Source organism: Gigantopelta aegis, chromosome 10, assembly GCF_016097555.1.
Source record: "Gigantopelta aegis isolate Gae_Host chromosome 10, Gae_host_genome, whole genome shotgun sequence".
Classification (NCBI taxonomy): Eukaryota; Metazoa; Mollusca; class Gastropoda; order Neomphalida; family Peltospiridae; genus Gigantopelta; species Gigantopelta aegis.
Genome location: NC_054708.1, coordinates 45,837,758 through 45,863,469, shown reverse-complemented (window position 1 = coordinate 45,863,469; position 25,712 = coordinate 45,837,758). Strand labels below are relative to the sequence as shown.

Here is a 25,712-nt window from a genome sequence, read left to right as displayed (position 1 = left end):
TTGCAGTCCAGTGATAAGACAAATGACGTCAAACAGGAGCATGTGAATCGAAATGTGCACAATGCATAAACCATAATGCATGTATAGTACGTGCAAATGACAACACCGATGGAATATCGACGGGAATGGTTACACATCGCAAGTCGCATCTGAAACACCTTTCTTGCACACGCACACATACATACAGACATACATACACACGCATACAGAGAGAGAGAGAGAGAGAATCAGACAAAGACCGACACAATCACACGCATACACGCCAGGTTAGAGGGCAGAGGGCCTGCTCTTGAATAAAGTTTTGAATCATGAATTCCATTATGAGGATTCTGACACATTTTAAATGTGATTTTTAATTAATACTAAGATGACGAGGCTTGTTCCGACTGCATGGCATGAACTCGTGTTATTATTTTTTTTTTTTATTATTATTTTTTTAACCACAACTAAAACTGTTATAACATTCCTTTTATCCGATTTGAAGTGTGAACTAATTATTCTTGTAGAATGCAAGAAATTGCAATTGCTTCTAAGCAAAAGCTTTTTTTTTTCTTTTTTTTAATTTCACAATGGAACATGCTTCTAGACTTCTAGCATTGACGTAGCCAAGATTTTATAATGGGTGCAACTACTCTGGGGGAGGGGGCGCCTTCGCTGTCTACGAGATATACTATTGGGTGACAAAAAAATATACATGGTGGTGGGCAAACAAAAGAGGTCTGGTGGCCGTTACCTCCCCCCCCCCTCCCCTTAACTACGCTAGTGACTTTTAATGGGTGGAGGGTGGTAGAAGGCGTTAACTTAAGTGATATTATTAGTTAACATTTCAAAATTCTAGCTAAGCCCCTAAAAACTGTATGAAGCACTTGATATAACTTATCTCTAGAATAAGAATACCAAATTCTTTCTAGACTAGCTAAGCTAGATAGAATACACTTATCAAGGAAATGTTATATTTAACAACGCCCTCAACACATTTTATTTACGGTTATATGACGTCGGACATATGGTTAAGGACCACACAGGTATTGTGAGAGGAAACCCGATGTCGCCACTTCATAGGCTACTCGTTTTCGATTAACAGCAAGGGGTCTGTTACATGCACCATCCCACAGACAGGATGACACATACCATGGCCTTTGATATACCAGTCGTGGTACACTGGCTGGAGCTAGAAATAGCCCACTGGGCCCACCGACGGGGATCGATCCCAGACCGACCGCGCATCAACTGAACGCTTTACCACTAGGTTACATACCGCCCCCAGTTTATCAAATGAATCGCAAGCAAAGTGCAGATGGACTTGCAGGTTACACGATAGTTAAGTTGCGTGAAAAGGGAACCAACGAATTGGGATATAACCCTGTAATTAATTTAAAAAAATGAAAACATGTTATTGAGTTTTAAACCCATACCAACTCAAATTACATTTTTTACTAAAATTTTCTATGTAACTAAAAACCGTTTTTTAACAAATTACCATCAGATTATATATACTTGGCCAAAAAAGTTTAGCAATTTGGTAAATGTGCTTAAATACAAGAAAACTCGTGACTTACAAAATAAAATCAGACACTGGATTTAATTGAGACAGCATTTGTCAGTATAAGTAACAGGAGATTTTGAATACAAAATGAAATATTTGACTGTCACACCGTTAAATGGTGCTTGGGGGTCCATACACGAAAATCTGTCACGCTAAGGCATTAATTAGGCTGTTGTGATTTTATTTCAACGTTTTCTTGTTCTGGTAATGAGATAAAAAGTAGTGGTTTTAAGGTTTTCATTTCATTCTTCACCGTTTTGTGCGTGAAGACATCAAAAATCATGTTCAAATATTTCGATGAATCCATAAATGACACCTACAGTATATCGGAGCACACTAGCATGCAGTAAATATAGAGTTTTCCCCAGAAAGACCTAGCCGACCAATATATTACACTTCCCGTCTCTAAAAAGAAAGAAAACTTGTAATATCCGTTAAACACTGAATTTACGAATTTTGGAGTGATTCGATGGCTTGATGTCTCTCCTAATTCACAAGTCTGATACTACTTATAGAGCTTTATGCAAAGGTCTTTCTTTGTCTGGAACCATGATCAGATCGGTCCCTCAATTCACAATTCTGTCACTACTAGTAGAGCTTTATGCAAAGGTCTTTCTTTGTCTGGAACCATGATCAGATCGGTCCCTCAATTCACAATTCTGTCACTACTAGTAGAGCTTTATGCAAAGGTTTTTCTTTGTCTGGAACCATGATCAGATCGGTCCCTCAATTCACAATTCTGTCACTACTAGTAGAGCTTTATGCAAAGACCTTTCTTCATCTGGAACCATGATCAGATTGGTCTCTCAATTCACAATTCTACCACTACTAGTAGAGCTTTATGCAAAGGCCTTTCTTTATCTGGTACCATGAACATCAAGGCTGATCACCTGAACTGTCAAGGCGCTCCAGTTCATGTGTGTGATCCACACTCTCCTCTATATCGCGTTTCCTTGATTTTAGACGCCTCAAACAGTTTGAAATACTAGGTTGTTTGCTAAACGTCGGCGATACGGGCACGTGTACACAACAGCCGATACGGCGCAGGTAGGGGGTCACAAGGGGTAGGTCGTAGACAGCGGCTGACATATCAGTTTTATTTCTTGTATTTAAATGTCCTGTCAGATCTGCTCTCCATGCCTTCATCCCTCTTTCTTCGTCTGTGCCTAGTAAAATAAAGTTATTTACTATTATTTACACACACACACACACACACACACGTACATACATACATACATACATGCATACACATATATAGATACATGCATACATTTTATTTTATTGTTTTTAACTACATCATCGAATGACCCTCCCTTGACTAACCCATTAGGTTATTTCCCGTTCCAACCAGTCCTTCACAACTGGTATATCAAATATTTGAGGATGGGCTCTCCTATTTGCGGGAAAGAATATCAAATCCCTTGCTGATACTTTTCAGGATTAGCCTGTGTAGCGACATACACGAATATGCAATAATTGCTTACTTATGTTATACGAGTACAAGTCTTTGTCCCTAAATTTCTTCAACTGGCTAACCCGACTTATCAAGCGCACTATTGTATGTAGAACACGTTTAGAAGTGGTGAACTCTACAGTAGGTACGCCGTCATCAAGTTGTTCCACCGGCCTCGGTGGCGTCGTGGCAGGCCATCGGTCTACAGGCTGGTAGGTACTGGGTTCGGATCCCAGTCGAGGCATGGGATTTTTAATCCAGATACCGACTCCAAACCCTGAGTGAGTGCTCCGCAAGGCTCAATGGGTAGGTGTAAACCACTTGCACCGTCCAGTGATCCATAACTGGTTCAACAAAGGCCATGGTTTGTGCTATCCTGCCTGTGGGAAGCGCAAATAAAAGATCCCTTGCTGCCTATCGGAAGAGTAGCCCATGTAGTGGCGACAGCGGGTTTCCTCTCAAAATCTGTGTGGTCCTGAACCATATGTCTGACGCCATATAACCGTAAATAAAATGTGTTGAGTGCGTCGTTAAATAAACCACTTCTTTCTTTCTTTCAAGTTGTTCCCGCTTCGCATGTTTTCAGGCTCTGATAATACATTATAATGCACATTTGTGACCTCTGACAAAACCCATTATATATTTTAATAAGTGAGTTATTGGCATGTAAAACTGATGGGCAAACCAACAACAATAATCATGCTTAGTGAAATCGCCAACAATAGTTTCTACATAGCAATCAAAACAGATTTAAAATTAGTAGCCTGCTACACCAGAATAAAGCATTTATTATTTTAAGTTGCATTTCTGAATGAAATATCACATAAAAATTTGAAGTCTTTACAACCTATTAAAAGGTTGCCTAAGTAACGAATTACGTCTCTAGTTTCAGAGGTACATACCTTTTCTGTTGATTACAAAATGAATTTTTAGCTACTATAGCCACCAAGTTGTACAAGTAGTGTGAGAAAACAAATATAATTGTAAATAGACTGCAATAGTTGAACATATTTTACTCTGCCTTAAAACTACCTTTAAGTCTCAGACCCTAGTTTCAACCCGTAAAAATGGATACTAAGTGTAGTTAATCTACAAACCTGTAACACATTTGGATAAAGTTACAACAGCGTGAAAAAGTGTATGTGACGTTGAAATGGGGAAATACCCTTGAAATAGACTAAAACTCTACTCCATAACCGTTACTTCTCGGACGCACGTGCGTTTTTAATATATGAAACAAATGCATTTAAAAACACCAGGATGACCAGAAACTTTTCGGATGTACGAAACTGGATATTCTAAACAATAAAGTCTAAGTATTTAAGTATGATTTTAGTTATTAAAAAGTGCTCTTATATTAATAGTGAAACATATGCCTTAGTTTTTAACAACTATGGCCCATCACTTTAAAGTTGCCGTCTGTAGAATATTTAAATATTTAAGCATTTAGAACATATAGTCCAGCGGCCAGCTGTTCAAACGTTAGTTAGCTTAACCAGGGTTAACAGAAATGTTCAAAACCAAGGACTAAATCAATACAAATAATAATTAAAAAAACATGACGTTCAGATTTGATTTACATCAGCCAAAGGGATCGATTCATTAATAAATCTAAAAGTTTATTTTGTGTTTGTGCAAAGATAATTAGAAGGAATATATTAGACTAACCCAGGGTTAATTTAACTAAGTTCTGAACAACTGGACCCTGTAGTGTTTCATGCCTATGACGTGTTATATTTCAGTGTTCTGTTCCTTACGATCGCTTATTTAAATCTAATGTGGGTCTGGCGAATGTAGCAAAGACACCATAGCGGCGTTCAGCCAGACCGAGCGGGGAAAAACCCCGTCCACTACAATGCAATTCACAGAAAACAAATGGCCACGTTAGGAACCAATCAAATAGTTCGCGAACGTTAGCGAAACCTTTGCTGGCTTAACTTGCTGCAGATGCTGCAGTTATGGGTTTTTTTCAATGTACATTGTAACTACGCTCATATTTCTATTTATAGCTTGTTCTATGAGAATTTCACATTGATTAATATACACTTTTCCTGTTGTTCCCGTTTGTTATTTTTTGGTGGTTTTTTCAAAACGTAAGGTTCAGTATATCGTTGGGCATCTGCCAGTCTGGCAGTTTGAAAACACAGTGCATGCCCTGTGTGTCGTCTGTTACCAGATAATTAGTTGGCGCAAGCACAAACGGTGTTTTGTCATATTCGAGTCAGAGCTTTTGTTATTCGATTGGTACCATACTCGCCGGGACAGACGTAGCGCTCATCTGATGCGCTGTCGGTCTAGGATCGATCCCTGTCGGTGGGCGCATTGGGCTATTTCTCGCACTAGCCAGTGCACCACGACTGGTATATCAAAGGGCGTGGTATGTGTTATCCTGTCTGTGGGATGGTGCATATAAAAGATCCCTTACTACTAATGGAAAAACGTATCGGGTTTCCTCTTTAAGGCTATATGTAAAAATTATAAAATGTTTGACATCCAATAGCCGATGATTAATAAATCATTGTACTCTAGTGGTGTTGTTAAACAAAACAAACTTTAACTAACCTGGCAACACGTTGTCTAGAATACAGCCAAGCGCACCACCAACAAACGTGGGCATCCCCAACAGCACCACAAGAATCTGGTCTGCCTCGCTGTTTCCTTTGAAATTAAGTTAAAAACAGAAATAAACGAATGAATGAATATATGAGTTTATGTATGTATGTATTGATGTATGAATATCTATATATTGTATGTATGTCGACTGTTACATACATAGATATTAACGCACTGGCGCAGGGGATAATTAAATCCTTTCTGGCCTCACAAATTGTCCCGTACCGTTGCTGGGACTCGAACCTATGGCACCTTTTGAGCTATTGAGGCATCCATAAAAAGGATGCTCTTTAACTCAACTATATGCATGGGGTCTACAAGTTACGCGGTCGATCCCGCTTACGTGCATGAAAAAGTAGGCGGACCTGGCACTGGCTAGTATGTATTGATATATGAATATCTGTATAATGTACATATGGAGAGAGAGAGAGAGAGAGAGAGAGAGAGAGAGAGAGAGAGAGAGAGAGAGAGAGAGAGAGAGACAGAGAGAGACAGAGAGAGACAGAGACAGAGACAGAGAGAGGTGATGTGATGTATTGTGTATGCTCTTCTGTGGTTAAAGATCCATTGCTGTTAATGGAAAAATTCTGAGGGGTTCATTTGCATTAGTAGCCATTGATTAATTAATCTTTTTGGCTACATTTGCACCCTTCGGATTCTCGATCGGTACCAACAATGTGGGTTTGGCAAACACTCAATACTCTAACAGAGTCCGAGACTCTATCATGATATTAATGCCATACAAATTATATGCACCATTAGATCTTTGAGACTAGACTAAGCTTCCATAAGGACCCGTGGGGCCAAATGGTTTTCTACACGCCATCCTACCAGGTTGATATTTTGTGTACGTACCAGTGTCGATGACGTTCGGGTTGCTCTGGATCCACCGCGGTACGGAGATGCCCATGATAATGGCGATTCCCATCACGGTCAGGTTCCGTGCTGAGCCGAGATCCACGAACTTGAGCGTCGACAGGCCAATGACAGTCACCATCCCGATGGTCAGTGCCTGGACACCGCCCACTACTGGGTCTGGGATCAGCGACAGAACAGCACCTACCTTCCCGACTATGCCACAGAGGACAAGCAGCAGCCCGGCCGTTTCGAACACTCGTCTGCTCGCCATCTGCAATTTTAAATTATTATTCGTGTTCTGTTGTGTAATAACCAGGACTGAACATTATTTAATCATTGTTCTATTGAAGGCCAGAAACGAAAACGAAAATGAATTTTGCCCTATTATATTATTCAGTCCCCCGCTCTAAAAAAAAAGTTGTATATACTTTTTTCGAGGGATATTGACTCGGACCCCCATCAATAAACCTCGCTCGCCACAGTCTAGACCCCCCCCTGTTAAAATGCCCCCAACACACACCACCACCACACCACCGACCCCCGCTATGAACGGTCCTGACACAATTACTGAAATGAAAGTGCCACCACCCGAGACCGATCGATGTTTCAGATATATCAATAATTTTAAAGTAAGTTTTAATAAGACTTAATAATGAATTGCGACGTATATTAGCAATACCTTTGTGATCGCTATTGCCCCGATATTTTCACAGTAAGAAGTAGTTCCATGACCGTTTCCCATCATTCCACATAAAACACTAGCCACGCCCTCGATTGCAATCCCGCGATTGACAGCGTGTGGTGGAGGCGGCGGAACACCACATATGCGTGCTGCGGCAAAATAGTCTCCAAGAGATTCGATCACCGATGCTATGGTTGCCATGAGCATACCAAAGAAGCCGGCAGCACTAAACGTCGGCATTCCAAACTGAACTGAAACGAAATGGTAAATAAAACTTCCAGATTAAAGGAGCTTTAAATATCTAAAAGTTGTTACTGTGTACACAAGTTTTTTTTTATTTTTAATGTAAATATACTCTTCAAAAAAGTAGGGGTTTATGAAATGCAAATGTCATTACCAATGATTGGAACAAAGATCAGCTTTGAAAAAAAAATTACTGCCTAGGAAAGAACATTCATGGCTACATAACCTTACACCTAAACACAGCCGAACATGCGCACGTGCAACACGCAGTAGCCCCAGACACGTGGGTAGGGAGTCATTCGCGATTTTGCCACATCAAAGAGTAGTCGATAAATCTGTTTGAGTGATTACTACTGTTAATTTTTTTCTGAATCTCATGATCAATTAACCTTTGTTCTTTGGATGTTATGAATTTGTTTTTTGTCTTTGAATTGATGATGCGGCGTCTACGACGTGAAAAAAGCCTTAGGGCCTGCTTCAAACTGATAGAACTCAGAGTGATGTAGCCAATATGTTCAATGTTTCGCCGTCTGTGATCTGCAAACTATGGAACAAATACCAGGAGACTCAAAATATTAATAATCGACCCCATTTAGGTCGTCCCAGGTCAACCACACGAGTCCAGGATCGATTCATCAGAACCCAGGTTCTACGAAATCGAGTTCAAACAGTGACTAAAATCGCTGCACAGTTATACCAGGCTACTGTGATTCGGGCGACGGGTCAGACGATTAGAAATCGTCCACATGCAGCTCATCTGCATGCCCTGCGATCACGTGTTGTGCCACTGTTAACGAATTGCCACATGGTAAACAGGCGCCAATCGTGTACACAGCGTAGACTTTGGGGAAACGTCGATGGTCTTATGTAATGTTTTCTGACGAGTCACGTTGGACTTCTTGGATAGGCGTGGTCGCGTTTGGCGACGTCGAAATGAACGCCAAGCAAACGTCCACCTCAGGCCACATGACAGATTTGATGATGGTTCTGTTATTATGTGGGGTGGCATCACTTTGACTGACAGAACACCACTCCATATTGTTCAAGGGAGGGTCACTAGTCAGTACTACCGGGATAACATACTGGCACCGATTATCCCGTTTGCTCGCCATGCTGATCGACGGTTTGTGTTTCAAGATGACAGTGCTCGGGCCCACCGTGCACATGTCGTAAATGACTACCGCCAGCAGTCAACCGTTACCAGAATGCCATGGCCAGCAATGAGCCCTGACGTTTCCCCCATACAGCACATGTTCGGGAGACGTGTACAGCGACGTCAACGGCCGCCGGTTACTTTAGATAAACTTGACCATGCGCTGTAGGAGCAATGGGATAGACTTCCTGGAATCACCATTGGGAGATTGGTAAGTAGTAGGCCACGTCGAATAAACGAATGTTTTCGAATCGTCGGGGTATTGCCCATTGTTGACCAAAAGACGAAAACGTTCAATTTTCAAATGACATCCCTATCTTGTTTCAATGTCGTGTGCAGCCATAAAATCTGCTGCCAACATGAACTGTAGGTTGTCATTTCTTCACAATTTCTTCATTATTATCATGCATCGATTCCTAGACAGTGATACCTCTTGATACGTCTTTAATTGGCTGTTATTTTCTACATTCCCCTACCTTTTTTGAAGAGTATATTATACCTTTTTGAACTAGCTCGCCATCAAAAGAATTAATATTAACTTTTAATACAAATATTATCCTTTTTTCCAACTGCATGTCCATAATAAACAACAACATTTAAACAAACAATATTATTTACAATAAAGTTGGCATCTCAAAATGCATTTGTATGCAAATCAGAAAAGGTTAATACTTTGGGTGCTTGGATTAGTTACTTTAATAAGAACATTTACTTAAACTACTACATCACATTTTGTAATACTACACAATGTATGTTGTACTACTGTTTTAAAATTAGTTTGAAAATATACTATGAGAAAATAGTTATCTTACATGGATATGGAAAATAGAAATACGGAGCGTCACTAACGATAAACAGTCTTGTATCTGTTCTGGCTTCATATCCAACCACGGTTGAGTTGGTCGGAAACACGTCTGATGCCGTTAAAATGAAACAAAACATCCATGTAATGCATATTGAAAGAAGAACCTGAAAAAAAAAGAGATGAGAATATTGCTCAGTTTAACGGTCGTAGAAATGTATGGACAATAACGAAATGGCTGGTCATTTTGCTGAACTGCAGTTTCACAACAGCCAATGCCATTTACGTCCATGTTACCTTAAGTTTGTGAGTAATAATTAAAATATAAGCCAAAGAGTTGATACCCCAAAATGGCGTCAAAATTGGTCAAGTATTGCATTTAAAAGTGTTTAGCTTAAAGCTGCACACCCTAGTTCCATCCAGCAAAAATAAATTATAATTTGGTTAATCGACAAACCTGTAACACACTTAAATCACGTTTTTATCAAATGTAGTGAAAAAGCAGGTTTTATATCGATAAATACCATGGGAATCCCCATGTCCCAATTGCTTGAAATAATTTTGAAAGTTAGTATTCTGATGTCACCAGTAGATGTCGCTCGAAGCACAACAATGCCTACGTCACGACAAATTTCACAGACTTGGGGTACGTTTCTTTCACCTCTCCTGGACATGTTCCAACTGTTCTGTCCTGGTTGTATCCCCTCTCCAGATATCGTAAGACTTAGCAAAATTATTGGTTTTAAGGGTTTGTAACGTTTTGTATTGAGACACTTAACTTTATTGTTACTGAAATGTTCACGAACTGTGAAGAAAAATCTCACAAATGAACAACAACAAAATATTGCGCGAACCGTGCACGAGAAAACAAACCGAACCAAATTAATGGTCACGTGATATACAAACGTCTGTGACATTGAAATGGAAATATCCCCTCTAAAAATAGATTAGACCTTGTCTGCTCAACGGTTTTTTCTCAAACGTGCGTGCGATTTATGAAATACGAAAAATGCATTTTGTGGTATTACAAAAACCAGGATTACCAAAAAACACTTCAGGTGAATGGAAATGTATATTCTAAATAATAAACGGTAAGTAAAGTGCAATTTTATTTGTGAAAAAAATGGGTTTAATAGCGAAAAACAACGCCGTAATGGTTAACAACTAGCCGTAACTAGGGTGTGTCCCTTTAAAGGGACATTCCTGAGACAAATATAATATTTCTACGATTAGACTTACATATTAAATATATTTTCTTGTTTAGAATATCAGTGTCTGTATATTCAATGTGTAAGAAGCCCAAACTGAATATATTTTAGGTAATAAAATGAAATTTAACCTAGTACAAATGGTAGAACGATCGGAAACACGTTTTTGATATGCAGCCATTAATATTTTATGCAGAAATATATTTGATATATAATTACAATCGTTAAAAAGTCTCTGTTAGTCGATAACATCTTTAAAATTGCAGCAAACTCAGGAATGTCCCTTTAAAACTTGTGATGGCAGTACAACACGAACCAAGGCACAGTTATGGAGTATCTTTTTCAGGTGAGGCCTCCACGAGTCGAAAAATATTGGACTCGAGTACTTGAAAGTCAAACTCCACCCGGACTCGAATACCCACCACTTACTAGACGATAATGAGACTAAGGAATAAAGTAAAATAGCATTCGGCATCTCAATTCCAGCGCTGAACATGGATGCAAAATTATACCATGCCACACATTTAATTTTTGTTTTTCTCCCATTGCGTCATAGCAGTGAAACAGATAATTAAATGAGAGTGCTCTTCCTTGCACGGGTACTCGAGTCCTGTGGACGGACTCAAACCTTGCTAGACTCAGCTCGCGCCCGAGTACTCGAGTACTCGTGGAGACCCTATTTTCAGGTAGATTAAAATAACACTGTTTACTTCGAAGAGGAACTTTTTTGTATTTTCTGGGGCAATAAATAAAAAATTGTTTTGTTTAACGACACCACATTGAAATATCAATCATTTGTCAAACATTTGGTAATTCTGACTCGTAGTCAATAGAGGAAACCCGCGACATTTTTCTTAATGCAGCAAGTGATATTTTATATGCACTTTCCCACAGACAGGAAAGCTAATACCACGGTCTTTGATCAGTTGTGGTGCACTGGTTGGAAAGAGAAAAACCCCAATCAGTTTAATGGATCCACTGAGGTGGTTCGAGCCTGCGACGTAAGCACCTCAAGCGAGCGCTCAACCGACTGAGCTAAATCCCGCCCCCAGGGCCAATAAAACTGCCATCTTATAAAAGAAACGTTATAGACATACGTGTAGGTATAAACTATTTAAATAGTTCAGATAAACTCACAGGAGCCAATTGGAAAACAGGGTACCGGATCACGTGACATTTTTTTTTCCTGTTGCAGATCGGAAATGGAACAGTATACTTGCCCAGTACTAGAGAGGAAAGGACCACAAGAAGCAAAGACCTGCAAAATAATGTTTCACATTCTGACTACTTAGAAACTGTTTAATCCAGTATTGGTACAATAATTATCAAATATAGACGCATTTGATTACCAAAAAAAAAAAAAAAATCGGTTTAGTCTTTAAGATAAAATTAAAATACTAGTTGTTAAATAGAGTCCAGAAATTATACAACATTATATAAATATTCATCCATAATACAACCACAGACTGACATGTATAGCGTTTGTTTTCTCTAGATATTCAAGGAGAATGGAATTAGCAACTTAGCAAGCAAATCAGCAAAAAAGTTTATTGTTTAACGACACCACTGGAGCACATTCATTTATTAATCATCGGCTATTGGATATCAAACGTATGGTCATTTTGAAAGTCATAAAGAAGAAACCCGCTACATTTTTCCATTAGCAAGATATCTTTTATATGCACCATCCTACAGACAGGATACCACATACCACAGCCTTTGATATACCAGTCGTGGTGTACTGGGTGGAACGAGAAATAACCCAATGGGCCTACCGACGGGGATCGATCCCAAATCGACCGCGCATCAGGCGAGCGCTTTACCACTGGGCTACGTCCTGCCTCCAGCAAATCAGCAAAGGAAAAGAAACAAAATATAAATTTACGAAGGGTCATTCTTAGAATATACGTCCATAGAGTCTACATGAAGGGTCTTTCTTAGAATATACGTCCATAGAGTCTACACGAAGGGTCATTCTTAGAATATACGTCTATAGAGTCTACACGAAGGGTCATTCTTGGAATATACGTCTATAGAGTCTACACGAAGGGTCATTCTTAGAATATACGTCCATAGAGTCTACACGAAGGGTCTTTCTTAGAATATACGTCCATAGAGTCTACACGAAGGGTCTTTCTTAGAATATACGTCCATAGAGTCTACACGAAGGGTCTTTCTTAGAATATACGTCCATAGAGTCTACACGAAGGGTCATTCTTAGAATATACGTCCATAGAGTCTACATGAAGGGTCATTCTTAGAATATACGTCCATAGAGTCTACACGAAGGGTCATTCATAGAATATACGTCCATAGAGTCTACATGAATGTTTGGTAAAGATATTATTTGAACAGTATGGTCTACGTTTATTTTTACACTTTGTTAGGATAAATAGCTCATATCAATGTATTTCTACATGATGAATGAATAATATATGGTGGATATATAAATAAAGAAACAGACTGACAGACATGCAGAAACTATGAAATATAGAAGAAAAAAATTCTTTTCAATAGAAGTTTATAATAATATTTAAATGATGTATAATGCGTACATGGCGGAAATTCCCCACTGTAGAGCACACATATCGATTATAATAGGCGCCAGGCTGAGTCCAATTAACGACACGGTGGGGGCAATGGTCAGGGGACCGATAAACCTGAGGAGAAACCCTACCAGACCTGTGGCTCCCAAGAAAACTTGCGTTAGAGAAGCAAGCATCAGGTTGCCTTGGATCTGTCAAAATATACATACAAATAATGTCATTTGGATCTTTATGCATTAAAATATACATACATAGTATAGTTATTTGCATCTATAGTCCATCCCATCCTCCTACAAAAATGTTTTTTTTTTTTTTTTTTTTTTTTTTTTTAATAATATCAGTTTGGTTTGACGTAAGAAAAAGAGTAAAGTGTTTTGGAAATAACAACACAAAACTATTATTGTGTGTAATTTAGAAAACAATCGACTCAGAAATAAATAACTTGTAGTAAATTCCATAATATGAAAAAGGCATTCCCTGTTGGAAAGACTATATATGTATTACAATGTACATGTACATAAACATACATAAATATATTTCCTTTTGGATCCATCAAACTACATGTTCACACAAAAGTAATGCAATGAAATTATTATATACAATTATAATATCAATTAAAGGGACATTCCCGAGTTTGCTGCACTGTAAGATGTTTTCGACTATTAAAATATTTCTACGATTAAACTTACATATTAAATATATTTTCTGGTTTAGAATATCAGTGTCTGTATATTCAATGTGTTTCTGGTTGTCTTAATATTTGTAAGAAGCCCAAACCGGATTTTGTCTTCAAATAATTTCAAATATTTTAGGAAACAAAAATGAAATTTAACCTAGAACAAATACTAGAACGATCCTAAACACGTTTAATATACAGCCAGTAATATTTTAGGCTGAAAAATATATTTGATATGTAATTAAAATCGTTAAAAAGTCTCTGTTAGTCGATAACATCTTAAAAATTTGCAGTTCTTCTATTACATATATTTAACAGAAAGTAAGAATTGTTAACATTATTTTACTCTTACCTCTCTCATTTTCTCCATCCATTGGAAGTCTTGGGTTGACGTAGAATTGCTACTCAGTATAACTGAAAGTAGCCATGTATATATATCAGATGTAAAACTAGAATAATTTGTAACAATACTACCTTCAGACCGTGAATAGCCACTGGGTTTTTTCATAATCAACTAAATGTGTACTGTGGTATGGAAGGGCAAGCGCGTAAGAAACGGGAGGACCTTCCTATTTTTCTTATTCAACTACACAGCCCGAGTACTCTGCCGTTCGAGAGCTAGACGGACATTTGGACGGTTATAATCGGTCTCTCAGCCAGAGATAACTCTACGGCAAAAACACGGAATTGTTGCCTCACCGGGTAGGGGGCACTGTTTGGTTTCTTTCTGTAGTGTGTGTGTGTTATTGGTTAATATGTGAAATATTTGTTATTAGCGGGAACTCATAAAGTATCATTGTAACGGCATGTAACGTCAAACACAACATTATTGTTGTATTGTAAACTGATGGTAAGGACCGGCCTCGGTGGCGTCGTGGTTAGCCATCGGTCTACAGGCTGGTAGGTAGTGGGTTCGGATCCCAGTCGAGGCATGGGTTTTTTAATCCAGATACCGACTTCAAACCCTGAGTGAGTGCTCCGCAAAGCTCAATGGGTAGGTGTAAACCACTTGCACCGACCAGTGATCCATAACTGGTTCAACAAAGGTAATTTTTTGTGCTATCCTGCCTGTGGGAAGCGCAAATAAAAGATCCCTTGCTGCCTGTCGTAAAAGAGTAGCCTATGTGGCGACAGCGGGTTTCCTCTCCAAATCTGTGTGGTCCTTAACCATATGTCTGACGCCATATAACCGTAAATAAAATGTGTTGAGTGCGTCGTTAAATAAAACATTTCTTTCTTTCTTTCTTTCTGATGGTAAAGATGTTCTGTAATATGACTGGCTAATAAACATTGTCGAATGGCATTCGATACCCTCAAATTAGTAAGTTAATCACTGCTCATGAATACACTGTTACTATTTCGAACAACAAAATGGCAGCCAACCGAAGTGGATCACCTCTTCAAACGGATAAGCCAAATTTTAAGCTATTTGACGACGATACAAACTGGCAGACTGATGACGTTCTGATAGATATGTTGATGAAAGATGACGGTAAGTAATTTAAATACAAGTTTTACTTAGATATAATTTTGTGTGGGTCATTTAAATTCAAGTTTTGTTGATATATAATTTTGTGACATTTTAAAAATATTTTCATTATTTTCTTCTTCAAAATTTAAATTTCTTTTGAAATGGAAAATGATGGTTTAACTATCTTCTGAATAGGACTCCTCTCTCTATTTCAGTTCTTGATGACACAAATGAAGCAAGTGCAAACGTCCTCGACAAGCGCCAGTGACAACAGAGGTCAGGATGACCTTGATCAACTTGCTCAACAAGTTGCAACAGACACCAAGCACCAGAGCTTTGTCAATGTGAGTGAAAAAAAGATAATTAGGGATTCTTTGTCAAAAGCCACAGGACGGAATACAATATATTGAAACGTAAGCCCCCCCCCCCCCCCCCCCCCCCAAATCCGCCGCGTGACCGAGAGAGCAAACATAACCGTCGAAATATCCGTCTAGCTTTCGAACGGCAAAGTACTCAGCCTACCTACTACATAATGAGAGAGAAAAATAACATTTAAAATAGTAAACAGATGTAACCTAAAACATTACTATTTTGTTCATCATATTCTAGGAAATAGCATTTGAAGCCACAAGAGATAAACAAATAGGCGGGGTGCCACACTCAAAATATCTCGCCACCATCACATTCAAATATCCTTCGTACAGATATGAAAGGTAAATACTATAAAGTAGATCATGTCTTCTGTAAAGAGAACGTAGAACACATTTTTTAATAGGTAACAAAAATATAATTATTTTCATTAAAAAAGAAATGAAAATACATTTTATTGTGAATACGACAGTCATTCCATATCCTTGTGTCGTTGTATATTAAATATTACGTTCCCTGACACACCATATTAAGGTACTCCAGATTTTTATGTCTAAAGCTAGCCCCAACCCTAATCCCAGTTACGTTATATCTAAGAATATAAGATACACGCATTTCATTTTTTTTTTTTTCTAAGTCTAACCCTAACCCTAATGACGTTATATCCAAGAATAGTAGGTTCTCTAGAAAAAAATCTAAATCTAGAAAACCTTAACCCTAATGTTGAAATTGAACAAACAATCGTGATCCAGTATTTCGGCTGTAGTGGGGGAAAAAGTTTATTTTGTTTAACGACACCATTAGAGCTCCTTGATTTATTCATCTTCGGCTATTGAATGTCAAACATTTGATAATTCTGACATATAGTCTTAGAAAGAAAACCCGCGACATTCTTCCATTAGGAGCAAGCGATCTTTTATATGCGGGGCCGGACGTAGCCCAGTGGTACAGCGTTCGCTCGATGCGCGGTCGATCTGGAATCGATCCCCGTCGGTGGGCCAATTGGGTTATTTCTCGTTTCAGCCAGTGCACCACGAATGATATATCAAAGGCCGTGGTATGTACTACCCTGTCTATGGGATGGTGCATATAAAAGATCCCTTGCTGCTAATCGGAAAGAGTAGCCCTTGAAGTGGCGACAGCGGATTTCCATATGCCTGACGCCATATAACCGTAAAAGAAATGTATTAAGTGCGTCGTTAAATAAAACATTTCCTTCTTCCTTCCTTCTTTTATATGCACCATACCATAGACAGAATTGCACACACCACGGTTTTTGATATACCAGTCGTGGTGCACTGATTGGAACGAGAAATAGCCCAGTGGGTCCACCTACGGGGGTTGCAGTGAAAATACATTGCCTCCGGAATATTGTATGAATGGATCAATCACACTTACACGAGAAAGCTCACCTCTAGGTCTGCATTTCCATTGGTCCAAATTCATCATCGTCATGATCGGGATTAAAAACGCCATCGAACCTCCTTGAATAATGGGTAACCTCATCAAAGAAAACAAAAGAAAGATATTTTGACCGATCTTGGTGGCCCCATGAATAAATAGTCTATGAATAAATGTAGTTTATTAACAAAATAAACATTAGGCCGAATCCATGGGCGAAAGGCTGGCAAGTGTGAGGTTCGCATCCCAGCACCGCCAGCTTAACCCAAAGTAAGTTTTAACTACAAAGTTTAAAAGTTTGATTTGTTTAACACCACTGTAGCACATTAATTAATTAATCAGTCATCGGCTATTGGAAGGAAGGAAATGGTTTATTTAACGATGCAATCAACACATTTTATTTACGGTTATATGGCGTCAGACATATAGTTACGGATCACGCAGATATTGAAAGAAGAAACACGCTGTCGCCACTTCATGGGCTACTCTTTTCACGTGCAAAACTGTCTATGGCATGATGCGTATAAAAGATCCCTTGCTGCTAATCGAAAAAAAGTAGCCCATTGGGACTCAGTTGCGACAGCGGGTTTCCTCCCTCAATATCTTTGTGGTCCTTAACCATATGTCCAAATGTGTTGAGTGCGTCGTTAAATAAACCATTTCCTTCCTTCTCTCTCATTAACCATTAACAACTAACCGTTAACCCATGTATAAGACAGATAAGCTATATAACTTAGGTGTTTGCATGGGACAGCATGCTTGAATTTTAAGTGGATCTAAACTCGAAATAAAAATACAAGTAAAATGGAAAACATATATACATGTACAGTCAAACTTTATTATCTCGACGTTGAAGGACTGAACCAATCGATAAACGAAGGACTGAATTGGTTATTCGAGATATTGCTTTGTAATTCAGGGGTGTAGGCTGGGGCGGGGGTGTTTCGGGTGTTTCGGACGACCCCCCCCCCCCCCCCCCCCCCCCCCTGAAGCAAATGGTCCGCTTTCAGAACTAAAACATACAGGTTTATACATATGGAGTTTCTGGTGGTGCAAAAACAAAATAGAAAAGGTCCACTTGGTTCATATTCGAAACCCCCCCCCCCCCCCAGGTCCAGCTCACGCTACGCTCCTGTAATTGTCTTTCACTAATTACAGTTGATGATGATGATGATGATGATATATATATATATATATATATATATATATATATATAGTATATATTAAAATAAATAACTCAATCAAAGAAACTGTCCTGAGAATGCTGCCATTGTAACATGAGATGAAGTTACCCGTCACACCCTGTGTCGTACGTTTATGGTTGCAAACTCAGGATAGTTCCTTTAACAAAGTTCTAGTCACTCTTAATATAGTACTGTAGAAAGATGTATAGCAGGCCGCACAAACTTAAACTCATCGAATAAAAATCTTGAGTGGGAGCATAGCTGAATAGGATTACTGAATGCATAAACGAGAGTTAATATATATATATATATGTGTGTGTGTGTGTGTGTGTGTGTGTGTGTGCAGTCAAACCTGTCTTAAGCGGTCATACAAGGGAGTAGATATAGGTGGCCGCTAAAGACAGGTGGCCGCTGATTACAGTTTGCGACATATAGTCTTTAAAAGATATGTTGTTGTTTCTTGTTTTAGCGTCTTTACTGCTAATTAATGGATGTGTGCTTCACAGTTTACTATAAATACATTTTTCACATGTAGCCTCCTTCAGGAAAAATTGCAACTGGAATGTATTAAATTAAACGTTCTCAACAAGTTTGTTTTCTCTTTCCATTTAATTATTTAATTTCTACTTCGTGCGGTGTATTGCCATAGTAAGTGAATCTACAAATGTCAAGCGTAGCCTGCCCAGAGGCAATTAGATACTTTCCATAGTCATACTTTCTTAATTGACACACAGTACAGATGTCGGGACTGAATGGGTACTAGTATTCCTGAAGGTGTGAAGATCGGTTATTTGCCGCGCCTTATCGCTGTTGTTAAATATCCCTTTTATATCCCATTTAGTATGGCCGCTTAATACTGTTATTTTAGCGATTTGGGATCCGATTTGGGTGGCCGTTGGCCGCGGTAGACAGGTGACCGCTTATTACAGGTGCATTTACGTTATAAATCTTTTGGGAGGGGAAAAAGTGGCCTCTTAAGGCAGGTGACCGCTGAATACAGGTGGCCGCTAGGACAGGTTTGACTGTATATATATATATTAAAAGTAAAGTCTCTGTTTAAAAATCACAAGTTTAAAATCTCAAGTTGAGGAAACGTCTTTCCTTTTTTTATGTATAAAATGATATGTATCTTCCTGTCAAATACATACCTAATGCCTATGACATTTTGTAGTAAAGTTGCGATTCCGCACATAAAGAAGGAAATACTTAGAAGCTGGGAACGAACTTCCGGCATGTCATGTGCGCATATCTGATTGGCTATCAGAAACGGAAGTGACAGTGTTCCAGTGATGCACATCAAAGCTTGCTGCAAAATAATTGACATACAAGGATAGATAGAGTCTTACATATTATAATAAACGGTGACTTAAAATCAGAACACAAAGTGTTGTTTCATTTATAAGAAATCATCATTGACAACAATAACAGTCATATCCATTTAAACTGAAAGTAATGCTTGTTTAATGATACCCTAGTGCATTGCATAATCAGCAGCTAGGCTTATCAGGTGTCAAACATATGGTATTATGTCTAGAATGTGTGAGAGAAAAAAAAAAGAATCCGGGTCGTTTCGCCCTGTAAATATAAACACGCACTGTATGATATCTAAAAATCAATGGATACCTATATCTATGAATAAATGTAGTTTATTAACAAAATAAACATCGACTGGCATTGCACTGTCTATTCTTTTAGTTGACAATGTGAAGTATTTTATATGCATTTCCACCAGGCGGGAGAGTTACATACTCAGATTTTGATATTATTGTGGTGGTGCATTGGGCGATGTGACAACCAGCAGTTTTAGTGATGAGGATTCGACCCTACGACAACTTGCATGTTTCGGGCATGTAATTCACACCAATGGATCCTCAGTGGACGGAGGAGCCTTTGTCTAGAACTCAACAACTGGTTTAACAAAGACAGTGTATATATGACATTCTCTCGGTGCTGGGAGGTGCAGCACAGTGCGAAAGTGCTCGCTTGACGTATCATGGGTCGCAAGATCAAATTGCTTCGATGGATCTGGTGGGGGTTTTTTTTGGTCCCCCCCCCCCCATCTTAATCAGTGCCCCACGACTGATATCAAAAACCAGTGGTATACACTATCCTGTCTGTGGTTATAAAAGACCACTAGCTATTTTTCAGTAGAAGAAGACAGCGGCCTATCCTACTCTCGGAATAACCTTATGTTAGATACTAAACAGCCGTAGTTCAAACTATACCGAGATGTCAGAGAAATATCCCTTTCCTTTGTGTGGTAGACTGCTCACCAAATATTATTCGCTTTTAACCAATTATAGTTGTCATTTGAAGGGCAGCGAGTTTGCTCGAGACCAAATCTTGCAATTGTTAATAAATAATATAATATATAATAACTGATAACATGCTGGTGTGCTGTTAAAACAAACTATTTATTCACAGTTGTGTTTTTTCTCTTCTTTGTTTTTCTCTTCTTTTTTTTCTTCTCTAAAACTACATATATATATATGAAATGTTTACTGTTTTCTGAATATGTGACAGGGAAGGACCGTGGAGGGAGGAGGGGAGGGCACACAGCCAATTGGGGATATGAGCACTAACATATATAAACGTACGCCCCCCAACCCCAAACATATGAGTTCTACTATATTAACACACACGCGCGCGCGCGCACACACACACACACACACACACACACACACATATATATATATACATACACAGACACACACACATACACACACATACACACACACACACACATACATACATACACACACACACACATACACACACACATACATACACACATACACACACACGCACACACACACATAGGCCTACACACACGCACGCACGCACACACACACACACCTACACGTCTACACACACACACCTACACGTCTACACACACACACACACACGTCTACAGACGCACACACACACACACACACACACACACACACACACACACACACACACACACACACATTAATATAGTAGAACTCATGTGTTTGGGGTTGAGGGCCTACGATCCCACGGCACTTTGGTTCATACAGCACTGCGGGGCAGATTCACACCGTCCGAAGCTTTCCAAGTATTTTTATTTAACCTACACAGTGTACGAGGAATTTATTACCACTTCATCAAAAATTTACAACACGCCAAAGCCTCGATTTATTTGCACCCCTCACTAGAAAACTCATGGATCGGCCCCTGTGTGTAGGTAAATAATCTTACGCGTCTCTCAACGCATTCTGCGATTAGGTGTCATTCCTCGCGTCTTTGTCACCAAACTGCACTGAACTGTAGAGTACAAGTGTACCGAGAAGTCATTATTTAAAAACGTATACCTTTGTGAGCCATAAGATGCAAATCTTACTGCATAGCATTAACACCAACCTGATGTTTATCTTTAATTTAAAAAGAAGAGAAAAGAAAAGAAGGGCGATCAGTTTACGTTGCAAACATACAATCATGACATTGCATTGATTTACATACTGAACCTCAAAGGTCTGTCTCAAGTTCGCTATGCATACTGTAAATATGCCCTTGCCTCATGGATCAAGAAAGAAAGAAAGAAATGTTTTATTTAACGACGCACTCAGCACATTTTATTTACGGTTATTTGGCGTCAGACATGACCATACCGATATTGAGAGAGGAAACCCGCTGTCGCCACTTCATGGGCTACTCTTTTCGATTAGCAGCAAGGGATCTTTTATATGCACCATCCCACAGACAGGGTAGTACATACCACGGCATTTGATATACCAGTCGTGGTGCACTGGCTGGAACGAGAAATAGCGCAATGGGGCCACAGACGAGGATCGATCTCACACCGACCGCGCATCGAGCGAGCGCTGTACCACTGGGCTACGTCCCGCCCCTCGTGGATCGAAGACGTTTGTGTTAAGAGGATTGAGAAGTTGGTCGATGGCGGTTCTCCGAGGACCAGGGACGTTGGAGCTGGCTGGGTAGGCAGGGGGGTAGGGTGTGGTCAGGGGTCCACTTACCACGCATGCAGCCCACTTCTCTTTGAAAATAAAAGATAAGGTGATTATGAATGTCCGTCAGTATAAATAAGTGGGCGTGATTATAACAGAAACACGTCCTAAAATTCATTAAACAATTTTTGGTTTGTTTAACGACACCACTAGAGCACATTAATTTATTAATGATCGGCTATTGGATGTCAAGCATTTGGTAATTTGACATATAGTCTCAGAGAGGAAGCCCGCTACATTTTTTTCAATTAGTAGGCCTAGTAAGGGATCTTTTTTATACAGCCAGGATAGCACATACCACGGCCTTTGATATACTAGTCGTGGTGCACTGGGTGGAACGAGAAATAGCTCAATGGGCAACATCCATTCGAAAATAACTCTTAACTCGTTGACTTTTGTTACCAGAATCAGTCAATATGTACCCCTTCGGGTCCCCTGATCTAGGCACGGTGAGAACCCTTGAACATTGGAGTTGGAGGGTTAACCGAGTGAAATCGACGACACGAAGCGCCCAAGTTTCTAGGGGGCATCATGCGCGTGTGCAGGAATGTTAGCAGGGGAAGGGGGAGTGTCTAGACTGGCGGGCAAAATTTATAGGAGGTGGGGGTCGAGTTATGCTCCTCTGGAAAATATATTGAAAAAAAATGAGAAAATGTGCTTAAGCAGAAGAGGGCTTCGATCAGCCTGGGCATGCTTCCCCAAAATATTTGTGAAAATTAGATGTCCTAATTTGCAATTCTCTGCATTTATTCAAAAATATACCGGCCTCGGTGGCGTCGTGGTTAGGCCATCGGTCTACAGGCTGGTAGGTATTGGGTTCGGATCCCAGTCGAGACATGGGATTTGTAATCCAGATACCGACTCCAAACCCTGAGTGAGTGTTCCGCAAGGCTCAATGGGTAGGTGTAAACCACTTGCACCGACCAGTGATCCATAACTGGTTTAACAAAGGCCATGGTTTGTGCTATCCTGCCTGTGGGAAGCGCAAATAAAAGATCCCTTGCTGCTAATCGGAAAGAGTAGCCCATGAAGTGGCGACAGCGGGTTTCCTCTCAAAATCTGTGTGGTCCTTAACCATATGTCTGACGCCATATAACCGTAAATAAAATGTGTTGAGTGCGTCGTTAAATAAAGCATTTCTTTCTTTCTTTTTTTATTCAGAAATATGATACGCGGTCGGTTTGGGATCGATCCCCGTCAATGGGCCCATTGGGCTATTTCTCGTTCCAGCCAGTGCACCACGACTAGTACATCAAAGGCCGTGGTATGTGCTATCTTGTCTATGGGATGGTGCATAAAAAACATCCTTTGCTGCTAATCGAAAAAAGTAGCCATAAAGTGGCGACAGCGAGTTTCCTCTCTCAATATATATGTGGTCCTTAACCTATGTCCGACGCCATATAACCTTAAATAAAATGTGTTGAGTGCGTCGTTAAATAAGCCATTTCTTAACTTTATTCAAAAATAAAACTCTAACACTGCAAATGCTGATTTATAAATAGAACATTTTTTAAAATGCATTTTTATGATGTGATTTTTGTATATATTCATATATATATATATATAACAAATGTCATGAATATTAATAACACAAATCAATCATTTTACAATGTATTATTTTCAAGTTACTGTGTAGGTCAGGTCAGGTCATAGGGTTTTACGTGCACATTCAGAGCAAGCTGTTGTAGCGCACGCCTGTCTTGGGCACAAGAGCTGGCCTTGGCCAGCTCCTCCGTCCAGGACAGGATACCGTGTAGGACTTCATTTAAAAATGTATAGTGGGAAGGATTTAGCTCAGTCGACTGAGCGCTCGCTTGAGAAAGAAAGAAAGAAATGTTTTATTTAACGACGCACTCAACACATTATTTTACGGTTATATGGCGTCAGACATATGATTAAGGACCACACAGATTTTGAGAGGAAACCCGCTGTCGTCACTACATGGGCTACTCTTCCGATTAGCAGCAAGGGATCTTTTATTTGCGCTTCCCACAGGCAGGATAGCACAAACCATGGCCTTTGTTGAACCAGTTATGGATCACTGGTCGGTGCAAGTGGTTTACACCTACCCATTGAGCCTTGCGGAGCACTCACTCAGGGTTTGGAGTCGGTATCTGGAATAAAAATCCCATGCCTCGAGTGGGATCCGAACCTAGTACCTACCAGCCTGTATACCGATGGCCTGCCACGACGCCACCGATGCCGGTCTTGCTTGAGATGCTTGCATCGGAGAATCGAATCACCTCGGTGGATCCATTCAACTGAATGGGTTTATTCTCGTTCCAACCTGTGCACCACAACTGGTCAAAGGCCGTGATATGTGCTTTCCTGTCTGTGGGGAAAGTGCATATAAAAGATCGCTTGCTGTATTAGAAACAACAATGTAGCGGGTTTCCTCTGATGACTACGAGTCAGAATTACCAAATGTTTGACATCCAACAGCCGATGATTAATTAATTAATGTGATCTAAAAAAGTTTTTTTTTTTAACCCACAGGCCATGCTTATGAAACAATATTATGCAGTGGCGTAGGAAGGTGCACAAAAGTGGGTGGGGGGCACACAAACGCGCGCGCGCACAAAAGTGGGTGGGGGGCACACAAACGCGCGCGCCCACACACACACACACACACACACACACACACACACATATATATATATATATATATATATATATATATATATATATATACATACACACACATACACACATACATACATATACACACACACACACGTGTGTATATATAAATATATATAAACCATTGCTGCTGCTACTGGATCAAGAAAGGGGGCACATGCACCTCCCCCCCCCTACCCCGCCCCGCTTCCTACGCCAGTGTTATGCATTTACCTGAAGTCCAAACACAGGCCACAGTAGAGGGTGGGGTGACTGGTGAATGCCATACACGATGTGTTTCCGCGTGGTACTTGGATCCGTGGATCCCGTGTCCACATTTTGTTCCAGAAACTCCTTCTCCTCCATGTCTTACTGTTTGGATTGCCCTGCACTGTGTGCACTTCTTCCTTGCAATTACTCGTACTTGGGATATGCGTCTTTGAACGTGAATTCTGTAAATTTACTCAACAACCTGCAGTCATTGTGATGTTATCGAGGAAATGGTACTGCATAATAATACACATTGACCCCTTGCTTCGTTATCAGCACCGGCTAGCTAGCTCGACATTACGTCTGACCCAGAAACAGGTGGGTATAGCCTGCCACTTCACTGTTCACCACATGTAAATGGAGACATAGGCATACATATACGAATCTATAAAATTCTTGCATGCTTTTCAACTTTCCTGACCGAGTTTTACTGCCTCGCAGCTGAGTTCTATTTGCAATGTCGGTGGCGCAACCATGTTCTCGTAGTTTTTTTTCCTTTTTAATTCCAGATACGTATCTCACTGCATTTACTATGTACGTGAAAAAACCCGTTAAAGTTTGGTGAAAAGTCCATTATAAATATTTAAAATTTAATCGTCACCACGTCGTACCCAATTATTTCGACGTTA

At 39.7% G+C, this 25,712-nt stretch overlaps 1 protein-coding gene across 1 annotated transcript; it reads right to left on the bottom strand.

Moving 5' to 3' along the window:
• Positions 1 to 1,133: 1,133 nt before the first annotated feature.
• LOC121382643 (solute carrier family 23 member 2-like) lies at positions 1,134 to 25,369 on the bottom strand. The gene is made up of 11 exons (XM_041512174.1): positions 25,048 to 25,369; positions 19,354 to 19,511; positions 17,033 to 17,121; positions 14,133 to 14,194; positions 13,114 to 13,295; positions 11,696 to 11,816; positions 9,361 to 9,517; positions 7,150 to 7,403; positions 6,468 to 6,741; positions 5,562 to 5,657; positions 1,134 to 2,712 (listed from the first exon to the last, which is right to left on the bottom strand). Exons 1-11 carry the CDS (start codon positions 25,177 to 25,179, stop codon positions 2,423 to 2,425), a joined length of 1,815 nt encoding a protein of 604 aa, XP_041368108.1. The 5' UTR covers positions 25,180 to 25,369; the 3' UTR covers positions 1,134 to 2,422.
• Between the last annotated feature and the right edge of the window lie 343 nt (positions 25,370 to 25,712).